This window comes from Rhinatrema bivittatum, chromosome 5 (assembly GCF_901001135.1).
Source record: "Rhinatrema bivittatum chromosome 5, aRhiBiv1.1, whole genome shotgun sequence".
NCBI lineage: Eukaryota > Metazoa > Chordata > Amphibia > Gymnophiona > Rhinatrematidae > Rhinatrema > Rhinatrema bivittatum.
Genome location: NC_042619.1, coordinates 54019339 through 54033868, shown reverse-complemented (window position 1 = coordinate 54033868; position 14530 = coordinate 54019339). Strand labels below are relative to the sequence as shown.

The window sequence follows — 14530 nt, the reverse complement described above, 5'->3', positions numbered from 1 at the left end:
GCTCCAGAAAATTTATCTGGTGCTTTGCTTCCTGTGTGGTCCAGTTTCCCTGGGTTTGGAGGTTGTTGACATGGGCTCCCCAACCCTGGTTGGATGCATCTGTTAGAGTAATTTGAGGTTGCGGAGGCTGGAAGGGTAGTCCTATCTGAAGATTGGACTCCTGTATCCACCAAGCTAGTGAGAGACGAAGCTGGTTGGTGACGTGGACAATGTGGGATATGTGTTGATTTGACTGAGACCACTAGGACTTTAAAGTTCATTGTATTACTCTCATGGCTAGTTGAGCCATTGGGGTTACAAGAACCGTGGATGCCATGTGACCTAACAAGGTTAGTAGATGACGAGTTGTAGTTTGGCGAGTCTGCACTGCTTTGGCCAAGATTGATAATGTGCGTGCTCGGTCCTTTGGGAGAAACGCTTTGGCCTGGATAGTGTCTAGATCTGTTCCTATGAACGAGAGGGTGCATGATGGAGACAGATGTGACTTGGGATAGTTTATTAGAAATCCCAAGGATTGTAGTAGGCTGATGGTGAAATGGAGTGGAGCATTTCCTGTCGGGATGGACCTCTGAGGAGCCAATCGTCTAGATACGGATACCGTGGATGTCGTTTTGTCGCAGGTGAGCTGCGACTACTGCGAGGCATTTTGTGAATTCACGGAGGGCTGATGCTAGGCAGCACTCGGTATTGGAAATGATTGTGGCCTACTACAAACCTGAGGTATTTTCGATGAGGACAGTATATGGCAATGTGGATATAAGCCTCCTGAAGATCTAGAGAGCAGAGCCAATCTCCCCATTGCAGTAGTGGGAGCATGGTGCCCAAGGTTACCATTATGAACTTTTCTTTGCGGAGATATTTGTTTAGGGCGCATAAGTCCAGACTAGGACGAATGCTGCCTGATTTCTTTGGAATTAGAAAATACCGAGAGTAGAACCCTAGACCCCACTGCAGCCGAGGTACCGGTTCGATGGCATCGGACTGCAAGATGGTCGAGAGCTCTGTCTTGAGAAGTGAAGTGTGTTTGGTTAGACCCCCACGCTGGACAAGGTGAAAGGTTTGGTGGTAGCATGAGGAAGTTCAGATAGTAACCATGGTTGACCACAGAAAGGACCCATTGGTTTGTTGTAATTGGAAATGCTGATACTCTTGAGGCAGTTTCAAAGATGTCGTATGCTGCCCTGACTTCATGCTTTCCAGCATCGAGTCCTTTCTGAAGGATTGTGGTGAGCCCTTCCTGATATTCATCTGGTAGGATTTCAGAGAATTCTTGGACTTTCTTCCAAAGATTTCTTGAGTACTGAGTCATGTATAGCTGATAAGCCGCTATATGTGCCATCAGCATAGAACCGTGGAAGACTCTTCGTCCGAAGGCGTCCAAGGATTTCTGTTCTTTACCTGGAGGGGGCCGAAGAATGAGGCCGGGATCTTTTGGTTTTCTTTTGAGCAGACTCAACGACCACAGATTGATGGGGTAGTTGGCTTTTTTGAAACCCTGGAGCTGACTGGACCAGATAGGTGGCATCAGTTTTTCTGTTCACTGGTGGAACTGTGCCAGGGTGTTCCCAGGTGCATTATAACAAATCAAGGAGCACTTCATATACTGGAACTGCCATGACCTCCTTAGGGGCATCCACAAATTGTAGTACCACAAGCATCTTATGCCTGGCATCCTCCTCCATTTGCAGTTTAAAAGGGATGGTTTCAGACATCTCCTTAATAAAGTTTGCAAACGTGAGGTCTTCAGGAGGGGAATGGCGGAATTCTTCTGAGGGTGAAGACTCTGATAGGCGTTCATCCGAGTTCTGAGTGTCAGAAGAATCATCACCCCAGGGGTCATATGATGTATCTCCAGCACCATGTGGCTCTGCAGATGGAGGTACGGGTCCAAATCCAGCCGGATCTGGTGGTGGGACCGATGGGAAAAGTGGAGGCACTGATGTGGGCACTGAGGAAAGTGATGCCATCAATGGAATCGGTGCTTTCGATGGACATTGGGGAGGCAACAGACAGAATGGTCCTGGAACTGGCTCCGGCATCGATAAAATTTGTTCCTCATCCAAGGATAACGGAATAGGTATCGGTGTCGGTGGTCTTGGAGGCACCAATGGCAATGCACCGATTAACGCATCCAGGCGACTGAGAAGCGGAGCCAGCATGGTGGGCATTGGTTCGGGTGTCAGCATGGGAGCCAGTGCCGGTGGAGATTGGAATCCCCAAAGTGCCTGGAGTACTGCCTCTTGGACCATCCTGTCCAATTCCTCCCAGAAGGCTGGCGTTGGTAGCACGGCCACTGGGGTTGGAGGCTTGGAAGGCATTGCTGGAGGGTCCACATGTATCAGTGGAGTCTCGGCTCCTAGCACCGGTGCCGATGGGGAACACCTCGGTGTCCCAGGTCCAGAGGGGATGAGGCCCTTCTCCCCGGGACTTCTTGGCCGGTGGCTCTCTTGATGCCGATGTCGATGGCTTTTCGGTGGCGGCATCGGAAGAAAGCTCACATCGATGGCGGTGACGGTGTTTTTCTCGATGTTCGGTCCGGTCCTTCTCCGGGACTGAAGAGGAAGATGTCAATGCCTTCGAACATGAAGAAGCTGGTGAAGGACGGTCACCGGTATCTCGATGGTGCTGAGACTTCGATGGCGACGGAGTCGTTGAAGAGGAAGGCTTCCGACTCGGTGTAGCCTTGGCTGGAGTAGACAGAGACTTTCGCTTAAAAAGGTGCTCCATCTTCTCCAAGTGGGCCCTGCAGCCTTTTGGCGTTATCTGGGCACAGCTAGAGCACTGTTGGATGTCGTGAGCAGGCCCCAAGCACAAGACGCATACGTCGTGAGGGTCCGTAATGGACATGGTCCTCGAGCACTCGGGGCACTTTTGGAACCCGGTCATCATCTTTTTAGAAAAAATAAGAGCGGCGCATGGTCGGTGGCCATTGGGCACCGAAGAAAGCACCACCGGGAACTGACTGCAAGGGACGAGGTAAACTTACCGGCGTCATCGGAGATCAGTGGTCGATGGGGGACCCCTGGATGGGGCAAAATGTTTAAATTTTTGAAATAAGTTTCTGTGAGGAACATTTGTGAGGAATTCTCACAGAGCTCCAGAAATCCGTGAGGCTACTGCTGCGCGGAAAAAAAAGAGACTGAAGGGGGACCCCTGTTGGATGTAGGGTTGGTGGCATGCTGGGCATGCTCAGTGTGCCAGTCAAAATTCTAGAAACTTTGACAAAAGTGTTCCGTGATTGGGCTCCATCCTGATGATGTCACCCGCATGTGAGGACTACCATCCTGCTTGTCCTGGGAGAAATGCTGTTCTATATCGTTGCTGAGATACGGCCTCCAGAATCAAACACCGTACTCCAGGTGAAGCTTTGCCAACGGACTTGTAAAGAGGCATCATTATCTCTATTTTACTACTGGTATTGCTGCTTCTTAAACACCCCAGCATCCCTTTGGCTCTGGTCACCGTCTTATCACACTGTTTGTCTACTTTGAGATCATCAGAAGCTGAGTGATAAGACGGTGGCTAGAGCCAGAGGAATGCTGGGATAAAACAAAGCTCAGCCTTTCCTAGATGACACAAAAGCTTTGGGAAAATTTTACTGAGCTTACCGTGGAAAAATCTGAAGTTGACTAACAAGCAGGGCTTTTATTATTTTCAAGGAAATTTGGCAAGGAAGGAGATAAATCTGCATTGGATCAATTAGATCAGAGTAGTCTGGATAGCAGAGTTCTGACAAATTTAGCTGTTCTAACTGATTGCAATAAGAGCTTGCTTGCTTTCCTGCTATTACAAATGCGCATGCTTACCATTCTACATATATCCACACTTGCAGTGGCAAATATTTTTTACACTTACCTGATGGTACAAACACTAGTGCATAAACCAGAGTTTTCATGTATATCACTAAGTTTTGTTAACATACATTTTCTACATCGAGAGACCTTCATTTTTAGTTTTTATTTATTGTTCCTGGAAATTTATCAGTGTTTATTATAAGAACAAAAACAAGAGAGATCAGTGGGAAAAAAATGATGCATCACTTTCCTGGGTAATAATCATTTTTGCTCTTGTTGCAACAAACACTGAGAAATTCCCAGGGGAAATTAAAATAAAAAGGGAAAACAAAAGTCCCTATTCATATTTATTGTGAAAGTCAATTATGCGATAATTCTATCAAGGGAAATAATGCTCACCACCATTATATTTTGCATTCAGTGAAAATAAAAGGACCACTGACGGGGACATTCTGATGGCTCAGTGGCAGCACCCTAAAGGGAGTGTTCTCAGCCATCACAGAGTGGCTGCATGCACACCGAGCTCTGGAAGGAGCCACAGGCCACAGATTCTGGTCAAGGACTGTCATTCCCATGGCTGGGCTAGACAGGAAGGGAGACTTGAGAATGGTGGGAAAATAACTCTTGGAGCGTTCCAGATGAACGCTTGCTGCTGTGGCCTCCAGGGCAGTTGATTCTGGTTGAGCTGGAGGTCCAAAGAAGCAGGAGAAAACTGCCAGGCAGAGAAAAACAAGAGAAAAAGATGGCTCCTGTAGGGCTGCCTGGTAGATCAAGACAGACCATATGTTCATTTGTCACATTGACTAACGTTGAAAACCAGTCACGTGACCCTTGTAAACGTAATTCTTTTCTTTGTAATCTTAAACATTTGAGCCCACCTATGCTTCCTTTCCAGGTCTTCTCCTCTTTTTTTTCTTCTGCTATCTGTGTGCAGGTGAGAGACGTCTGGCGGGAGTGAGCTCCCGCCCCTGTGGAGGCAGCAGCAGCAGCAGCAGCAGCAGCGATGGAGGGGACAGACCGAGCTGGCCGTAAAGTAGAGGCATCCGTTTTCCCGGCCACCTTTCGAGAACGCTGCTGAAGAACGTTAATCATGGCGTCTTTCTCAATGATCCTCGCATGAAGATTTTTTATTCTGTCAAAACAAAGAATGGTTTGGGTTTTTGTTTTTGTTTGGTTTTTTTTACTAGAATCTTTTTTTTTTTTTAAGGGAATAAACTGAGACAGACGTTCCATAGATCCACTGGTCATAGCTTTCAAATTTGTATCACCATTAACTACTAATCCCTCCTTCCTGCTTTAATGCAGGTGTCTCTCAGAGGACCTGTATCCAGACTTTCTACACACTAGAAAGTTGTGTTGCTTTTGGACCATTAGATCAGCTCCCACTTTGTGTTACTGAGTCTGACAGTATTTCCCCCTAACTCTGAACCAGTGGCAATGGCTCATTGCAACAGAATGGCTGTCTCACATTGCAATAGCGATCAAAATAAATGCTTGAAAAAAATGACTGAGGCATGCACTTATCTCAAGCATTTCTGCCCAGATTAGTTTTTTGTAAAATGTACAGTTTTACTGCTGTATGTACTTCTCTGAATTCGGAAACTGAAAACTTAGCAAAAAAAAGTAAATGAGTACAAAGGACCAACAGGGTCATTCCTCAAATCGCGTTAGGGCATTATCATGGGCGTTAGAGCCCTAACACCCGTGATAAAAAACGCATTGTGAGATGCGTATGCAAATTTTTAAAATTTAGTCAAAAGGGAGGAGTTTTTGAAAATGAGGGGTATTTAATGTTGCATGCCATAGCATGATGATATCACTGGAAATAACTACACCTTTTTCCTGGTGTTATGCCTGAAATGTTTCAGGCAGAGGAGGGAGAGGGAGAGAGAATTTGGGGTGGCACACATACTACCACTGTAGGAGGATCAACTAGTAACCTGAGGTGCAGTTTTGGTGATGGTCTAGGGCAGTGGTTCCCAACCCTGTCCTCGGGTCCCCCCAGCCAGTCGGGTTTTCAGGATATCCACAATGAATATGCATGAGAGAAAAGTTGCATGTTATGGAGGCAGTGCATGCAAATTTTCTCTCATGCATATTCATTGTGGATATCCTGAAAACCCGACTGGCTGGGGGGGTCCTCAGGACAGGGTTGGGAACCACTGGTCCAGGGTATGGGGGGCAGTTTTACATGCACAGTCAGTTGTATGAACAGCACAGTACACATCAGTGAAGATCTGATATCATTTGGAAGAAGTTATAGAAGACAGAATCTCTTATTTGGGGCCTCCTTGCAAGAAAAAATAAAAGAGAAGGGATTTGATTAACCTGGATAATCATATCCAAAAGCTTAATCGGGTGCTGACATCTGGAATTAGAATCAAAAACAAACAATTCAAATCAGAAGGAAGGAGGAGAAAGCTCACTGAAAGGCAAGGGTTTGTTTCCAGTGGGACGAGGTTAAGTTACGGAATACCATAACGTTCCAGTGGGAAGAGGTTAAGTTACGGAATACTATAACTTTCCAGTGGGAAGAGGTTAAGTTATGGAATACCATAATGTTCCAGTGGGAAGAGATTAAGTTATGGAATACCAATGAAGACAGTTCTAATTACGTCAATAAACAATTCTAAAATCAAGCTGAATGAGCGCATGGAGGTTAATATAGTTACTAGTTTTTATTCAAAAGCTAGCTGAAAGGTGCTGATGGAGGGAATTATTTTAAACTACTTCTTTGCATTAATAAGGAGCTTCCTGTTTTTGGAACACAGACCTTGTAAATCCCATGGGTGGGGGGTTGTTGCCATCTTCTGAAAGATCATATACTAATTGCCCAAACATTGGTAATTAGAAGAAGGCTGAGCCTGACAGAATGAGGTCTTCTTGCAATTCAACTAAACAATTGCTATGTAACAACCATTTATGTCAATTAGTTTAAAGCACTTTTTTTTTTTTATAAATTTGGGAAGAAGGGAAATCTTTCAGTTTATGAAGGTTTAAATTTGAATTGGTAATCACAGCCATGAATCTGGCTAGCACACCTATACACAGAGAGCATACTAAAAGTACATTTACAGTAAGCTCCTACAAAACTGATAACATTGTAATTTCTTTAAAAACATCTACATGTATAAAATTGTCCATTTGCATTCAGGCTGCGTGGGAGTAGAAACAGGATTACAGATTTTAACTTTCCGTCCCTAAATAAGAATTTTGCTGACGACCATGCTGTGCGATAAGAAAGAGGCACTTGAGTATAAAAAAGGCTCTCTCTAGTTTTGAAATAAAAATTTATATTGCAGAAGGTTCTGTTTTTATCTCTTTATCCCCAAACGTGAACTAAACCCTAATAAAAGGTGAAAATGGGATTTTCATAACAAATAGTCTTCTCTTTGTGGCCGCAAGGTGAAGTAGAACGTATATTGGGCTACCACCTTCCTCCTTAAGGGTCTCACAGGCCCTCCAAAACTCAACCACTTCTCTGCTAATGGGAGGCCATTGCTGGGACCATGTAACACCAATCCTATAAGCTTTATACTGGCTCCCAGAGAAGCAGCGCATAAAAAATCAGGACTAAAGCTTGAAATTCTAAGCCTTGAAGCAAAATGGTCCCGCTTATTTATCTTTGTTGTTAAATTGTTAGACTCCTTCTCGTATCTAGCGGTCATGAGGAATATTTTTATTAACTGTTCCATCACGAAAGGTCGCTCATCTACAGGAAACTCGGTCTAGTGCCCTTTTTAATATAATATATTCCTTATTGTATTAATTGTCTTAATGTTTTAGCAATGTTTTATTTTAATCTAGTTATTGTTTTAATAATGCGTGTTTTTATGTTAATGTATTGAACGTGGAAACTACAGAATACAAGCAGGAATAAATAAATAAATAAATAATTGGACCTTTATTATGAAATGGTTTATTGGACTATTTAAGAGCTCCAGATGATGTAAAGTCCTTTCGGATGCAGTTGCAAGCTCATTCGTTTGGGTCTGCATTCAGACCATCTTGATTGCTCTTAAAAAGCATTCTAGTTATTGGGGGTCAGGACATATTGTTTAAAGTCTGGCTGTTTTTATTTGTTTTATAAGTGTTTTTATTTGTTTTTAATGTATTGTTGAATGTTTTATCAATCTTGTAATCTGCCTAGCCCAGGATCCTGTTACAGGCAGAATATACATATTTTAATAAATAAATAAATAACAACAATAAACGATGACACAATATCTGTATCTTAACATTGAGAATCTTCCCGCAGTGGAGGGTTCACTGAGAGTTTAGAAGTGTTCTGAAGTGTTCCCTATGTACCTGCTACTGGGAACTTTCTGACACAGGAAGTTCCGGAGGAGTTCAGGGGGGTTGTACATATAATTTACTGGAGTGACAGGGAGGTTTTTCTTCCAAAGGCCATAGGACAAAGAGGGGAGGCACAGCAGGAGTTTTCGCAGTTTGGAGTTGGAAGCTGTTGAAGCTGGTGTTCCCAAGAGCACTGACAAAAGGAGTTGGTTGTGAGTTCCAGCAGTAGAAGAACTGGTGTACGCTTAGTAGAGAAGCAGTAAAGTGAAAGGAGCTGGGAGAAAAGGAAGAATAATGAAAATTTCTGTAGAGTGTCCGAAGAAGGGAAGAGAGCCCTTCTGGGGTTATTTTCAGAAATGAGAGCGGGAGCATCTGACTACCAGAAGAGGGGAGGATTCTCAAGCATCCTGCTGTGAGTACTACAAACAAGTATTAGAGAGAATCTTTCTTCTTGCTGTGAACAATGCAGAGCCTGGGAAAGATTTTTATGGACTGTAAGATTTGAAGTTTGGAGGATAATTTTGAAGGAATATGGCATTGTGTATTTCTGGATTTGGATTTTCTACTGGTTTTGCTGTGGACTCTTTTTGTTGTGTATCTGCTGAACTGGTTATTGTGCAAGTAAACTTTCTTTCTGAGTGATTTTTTTTTTTAGGTAACCTCTGCCCAGTTTGGCCTTGCAGGAGTTCCTGCCCCCAAGCCATGGGACTCGGAGACTTTTTTCCCCCCACCCTGGGAGAGTGAGCCCAGTGCTCTCCGAGGATGGGAAGATGAAGGGGGGGGGGGGCCTTACATTATCATATATCCTGCCAGGATGCAAGAATTAGGTTCTTTGCCTATGCAGCTCATGGCTAGTCCCACAGCGACAAGCTCAATGCTATTGCCTACGTGTACTCCATGTCTTGGCACCTCCTGTTGGCCTGCATGATCTCCTCTTCCTCTTGCCAGATACGGACTTCCGAAGGGTTGTCATTGTAACTGCCATTCCGTGAGTGGTTGATGATAGTTGTATCCCTAACAATGAAGAAACAAGAAAAACAAACAGGCACATCTCTTAGATAAAGAACAGCTCTTTAGGTGAAGACTTTCACAAAGCAATATGCAAACAAAAAAACGCACTGACTGGGATGAGGGCATGGCAGTCCCCAGCCAAAACCTTTCTTTATTAAATCATATTTTCATCTCTAGGGGTAGTGCAATGCAATGCACTACAAGAAAAACACAGTTCAATGAAGGGAAGGTCTTACAGACTGCAACACAAAAAAAAAAAAAAAAGGAAAAATTCTTGATTTCTGATGCATAGTCAGATTTTTTTTTCTGATGCTAATTTAACCAAAAAAAAATTACAAAGCAACGAAATAAGGTGGCCACAAGCTTCCACAATCCTTCACACAGGATGGTTTATCACCCTGTTTTGAGCTGAAGGAGACAGGCTTGAATATCAGCGAGACAGCAGAAAAGAAAGTATTAGACAGTTGTGTTTTGTGCAGTTATTTATTTAGAAGAATCTAAAGTCTTGAAAATGTTCTACAAAGCTAAAATACATATTGTGATAGTGTCAACCAAACTGGCACTCCGTGCTGAGCGCCCGTTTTCTGAACGTGTGCCCAGCCACCTCTCCTGGGCAGGTGATGCAATATTTAAATTAGGGGTCACGCTAAAAAGAAGGCGCTAGGGAAAATAGTGCATGCCTAGCGTCTCCTCGGCAGCGGGAGCATAGGAGAGGTGGCTGTCAGTACAGGTTGGGAAAACGGACGCTCAACTATGAGAGTCCATTTTCTCCTGCTACCGGCATCTACACGCACAAGATACACGGCCTGGACTGTGTATCTTGTGTGCACATTGGGCAGCCAACCTTTTTTTTTTTTTACCTAAATCTGCTTTCTTTGGTTTCTCTTAGTATCATGACGATACTATTAGGAGAATCAGAAAAAGCAGGATTTTTCTTTTTTTTCCAATGCCTCCTTGAGCGTGGCATACCTTTATCGTAGCCCCGGGCTGGCGTAAAATTTGCCGTGTTGCAATGTTCACATTGGATGCACGGGAAATTTCTGGCATCACAGGGATTAGCTAATAGCCTTATCTACATGGGATTTACATGTGATCAGCGCTATTACCTACGCGGCGATTTGGACGCGCTAATCCCCGTGTTGAATCGGGGGTTATGGACGCGTGTCCAATCACTTGTTAAGCCGTGTGTTAGCCGCTGCACACAGTACTGCATCGGCCCCATAGGGTCTTGTTCAAAAAAGATTTTTCGCCATTCTGTGCCTATGAAGAAGATCTGTCTTGAATAGGGCCTGTGGTCTGGTGCTTTTTCTCAGACAGAATGCATAGGGGTTGGTTGCCTATAAAGACAGAACTGCACCGCAATCTCATGACGACATGGAGTGAGGCGAGTAACTTGGCAGCTCCCTTCGCATGACAACATTATGGGCCCTGATTCACGAAGCCTTTTTTTTCTTCTTAAGCAGAGAATGGGAGAAAAGCATTTGTGAATCTGGCCCTAAATGCAGTCAAATATCAACAACATTGGGACCACTACGTCAAAAGAAGCCAAGAATAATTTAGAAAATAGTAACACAGTAATATAGAAGCGATGGCAGAAAAAGACCAGTTGGCTCATCCAGTTACTCCTGTCTACGCCTCGAGGATATACCCCGGCTGCAAGCCTTGGAAGCATGACTGCTTGTAGGATATCATGCCTTATCCAAGTCTGTTTTTCTTTTCTTCTTGCTTGGTCCTCCGCCCTCCTGGATAAATGGGCATGCTGCATCTCATATTTAAGTTAAAACCCAGGCCGCCCTCACCACCATGCACCCAAGCTTTGAAACAATCTAATAACTGCCAAAACTGGCGAGGCTGTTGCCTGAACAATTCCGCCTCCTAGGTCCCCCCTGAGCCTTGCTGGTCAGTAACCAGCCACGACCAATCTGCCAGCTCTGACATGGTTGGCTTCAGGGGCATTGCACCCTACTGATAAAAGCCTGGGTACCCCATGATCTGCAGTATCATTTGGACATGTTTCCTTCTTTCATCCTTCTCACCTCTCCCCTTGCCTCTGGTCTCCAGGGCACGAAGGGTGAATTGTCTACATAAGAACATAAGATATGCCATACTGGATCAGACCAATGGTCCATCAAACCCAGTACTCTGTTTCCAACAGTGGCCAATCCAAGTCACAAGTACCCAAGCATTAAATAAATCACAAGCTACTATTGCAATACTGCAACCTCCCAAGCTTGTTCCTGCCACTCTCAGGCTCACCCAGACTGCCTCGCTGTGCAGTGCCACAGACCCCCACCTGTTCTCCGACCTCCCCTTCACCCTCCTGCCACTAGGAATCATCTGTTCTTATCCTGTGCTTTTCGGAATTCTCCCCAAACTTGAGAAGAAAAATGAAGATACTTCCAGAAAAAAATATGACCATATGCGACATTCACTCCTCTGATGAATGAAAGCTAACAGGATAAAAAAAGAAAAATCATTGCCTTGCACAGTAACTCAAAGCCCTGTTCACTTTCCACCCACCTGCTTACAATCTAACCGTGGTGCTTACATTGAATTACGCCTTGGTTCTCTTCCATCGACTGGCTTTATTCAAAACCTTTTATTTTGCAATGATTTTATTTATGCAATCTTAACAACATGTTCAAGAAACAATCTTGAATAAAAATAAGGAATGAATCGACGAACAGATTTCTTTTCTTGTGCTTGTGGTATCCAAGTAGAAGAAAAGAAATTTTCTTTGGGAAAAAAAAAAAAAAGCCACAAGAAAATCAATCAGTTTGATTAATGCCCTACCAAGCCATCAAATAAGGGCAGAGACCAAGGGAAAGAAAAAAAAAAACCAACTGAATTAAATATAAGAAAAAAAGAGAGAGAGGAGAAAGAGGCACGATTACAAGAAAGTCATTGCAGAGCTATAACAAGGCAAGCCATGTGTGCAAAGGTTCATGTCGGCCGGCTCCTGGAACCTCTGCGGGAGGGCATCCCCCACCAGTACGAAACTGAACGCTTGCAGGGAAACACAAACACGTTCATAAGGTTATATTCAGACTAATTCTGGCAGAAAAGCCTTTCCTGCTGCAGGCATCGCACATGCGTCTGTGCTCGATCCCGGGGGCGGCGTTATGAAGCAATCTGCCAGGCAAGCAGCAGGAATTTCAAAAGAGAGAGCAACATTTCCCACCCGGCATGGTACCCTACAGCTCCAGGGTTCATTAGGGACTTAACTTACCCCTCCACTTTACTTAAGTGGATAAACAAAAGATGTTCAAGCTTTTCCCCGGTTTGCAATCTCTTGGGGGAATCTGCAAGCCAAACCGGTCTCTGAAAGGGGGGCACTGTCTTACTACCCCCCCCCCCCTTATTTATATTACTAATGTTGCCCCCACCCCCACCCCTCTCGATCGGCTCTTGAGCACCAGGTCTCACTGGGAGCATCACGGCCTAGGGAGGAACCTACACAGGGTGGGAATGAAAAAATAAAAAATCTCTTTCGAGGGTTTTCTCGCACTTCTGCTCATCAGCCCAGTCACTCTAAAAATCGCCACGCTGACTCCAAGGCCATTGTTCAAAAATAAAAAGTTCTTTGCAGGCACCGATGGCAGGTAAAGCAAAGTCCAAAGTGAAAAACCGATGGCTCGTGCACCAGATACACCCGAAAAAAAAAATAAAGTCCAGAGCACAAGGAGAACTCTCCCGCTCTTCAATAGATTCCCAATGCTGCACAACTTATCGGGGAAGCTTGCCGGAAGAGGGACCCCCAGGTTCCTGTGCCTGGATGCAGCTCTCCTCCTCCTCCTCGCTCCCGGTAGTTTCTCTCACTTTTTACACTCAGAAGAGCCCCTGGCTCATTCCCTTCATCCGCCTCCAGGACCTTCCTCAGGGGGGGCAGTTTCCTTTCCTTCCTGAACTCCCGCCAAGGACAATCCCCCCCTTTCTTCTCCAGACTCGTCCACGTCCTCTCTCTCGGGACTTAAACCTCTCTCCCTTACTTCTCGGCTTCAGCAACCTTTCAGGAATCCACCCTCTTGAACCCCGTGACGTCTTCCTTCCCTGAAGGTCTGGGAACACCGACCTTGGGCCCCAGCCACCTTCCTTGGAGAGGAACGCTTCTTTTCTGGCACCCCCTTTACTGAGAGAGGGCCCCGACACCAGGTCCTTTTCTTGTGGAGGGAAAGAACCTCTCCTCCCCCTCCCTCCAACCAGCATCCACCCAGTGGGAGAGTTATAACTTCACCAGCACCTTCCTGTTGGAAAGGCACTTTCAATTCATGAGAGCACAGGAATTTTATTAAAGCCAGGGCACCTCCCTAAACACTACCCCATCCACCCTGACATCACTACTGGCAACCAAGCCTGTGAAGGCCACTGCTGCCATGCTTATCAGGGGCAGATGCGGGGGTCCCCCTGACGTCGGTGTATGTCAACAATGACCGGGGAGAAAAAGTCATCTCTCTGCCTAACCTCAGTCCCCAGGCCTCTCCGTAACATCCCCCAGCAACCCGTTTCTGTGACGGGCATGAGGAATGCAAAACGTCCGCATGTTCTTTCATTACCCGCATGCTTTCGACAGCGGGCCAGCTTATGCCTGCTATGTTTTGCATGTGCGCTGTGGACCTGCAGCGTGTGTAACTGTGGCTTCTCTGAACAAAGTGTGTGCGTTGCTCCAGGCCTGGACCCACACGAAAGCGCTGAAATGATTTCTGCCTTAATTCACATTCCCATAGGACAATTTTGGGTGGGAAACCATGAGAAAAGCTGTCAGACCTCATATCAGTCACCAGATGCCCCACAAAGTCCTGGCAAATAGGTATTTTTGAGCGCGACCTAAAGGGTAAAAAACCCCCCAGAAACCTTGCAAATTATATATACGTATATATGCTAGGATTGCTCCTGAGAATCCCCATCTCTGTTTTTATCACCAGCAACTTGATATTTTGTCATTTATAAACAAGTACGGTCATGCTAAGAATAGAACTATATGAAATTGCATCTCAGCACTGGATGACATTAACTGGTACTTTCGGAAGTGCTGTTTTTGAAAGGAATTATCAGGAGAAATCTCTGCGGCAGGCACTGTACGGCAGGAAAGGAATGCTACCTGAGGACATCAGTTATTTATGCCTTCATCTGCTGCCCGGGGGTAAAGCAGCTTTCCTTGGCTCCCTACCTCTGTGCAGCAGCTGTGGCAGCAGCATCCATGGCAAAGTGTCTCATCGCACTCTCCTCCAAGTATTTCTGCTCCCACTTGGTCATGTCGGCCTCCAGGGCCAGAATGGTCTCCTCCTTTTCCCGCAGCAGGTCCATCAGTGCCGGGGCGTTGTATTCCGGGACACTGACAGCGTGACAATTTGGATGTCTCTGAAGGGAGCAAAGAGGGGGAAAATGAGCAAGGCAGGCCTAAATTACAGGGCAAATACATTAAGGATTCA

At 45.2% G+C, this 14530-nt stretch overlaps 1 protein-coding gene across 5 annotated transcripts in view; it reads right to left on the bottom strand.

Moving 5' to 3' along the window:
* The window catches only part of AMOTL1 (angiomotin like 1), a 232295-nt gene that overhangs the window by 16647 nt on the left and 201118 nt on the right, over nucleotides 1-14530 (bottom strand). For 4 of the 5 annotated variants that reach the window (XM_029602369.1, XM_029602367.1, XM_029602366.1 and 1 more), the window contains exons 8-10: nucleotides 14269-14459; nucleotides 8979-9104; nucleotides 4673-4926 (exon numbers count right to left, since the gene is read on the bottom strand). In XM_029602369.1, coding sequence (XP_029458229.1) covers nucleotides 4673-4926; nucleotides 8979-9104; nucleotides 14269-14459 — 571 coding nt within the window. The remainder of the gene's footprint in view (nucleotides 1-4672; nucleotides 4927-8978; nucleotides 9105-14268; nucleotides 14460-14530) is intronic. The other variant, XM_029602370.1, reaches the window with a different exon arrangement.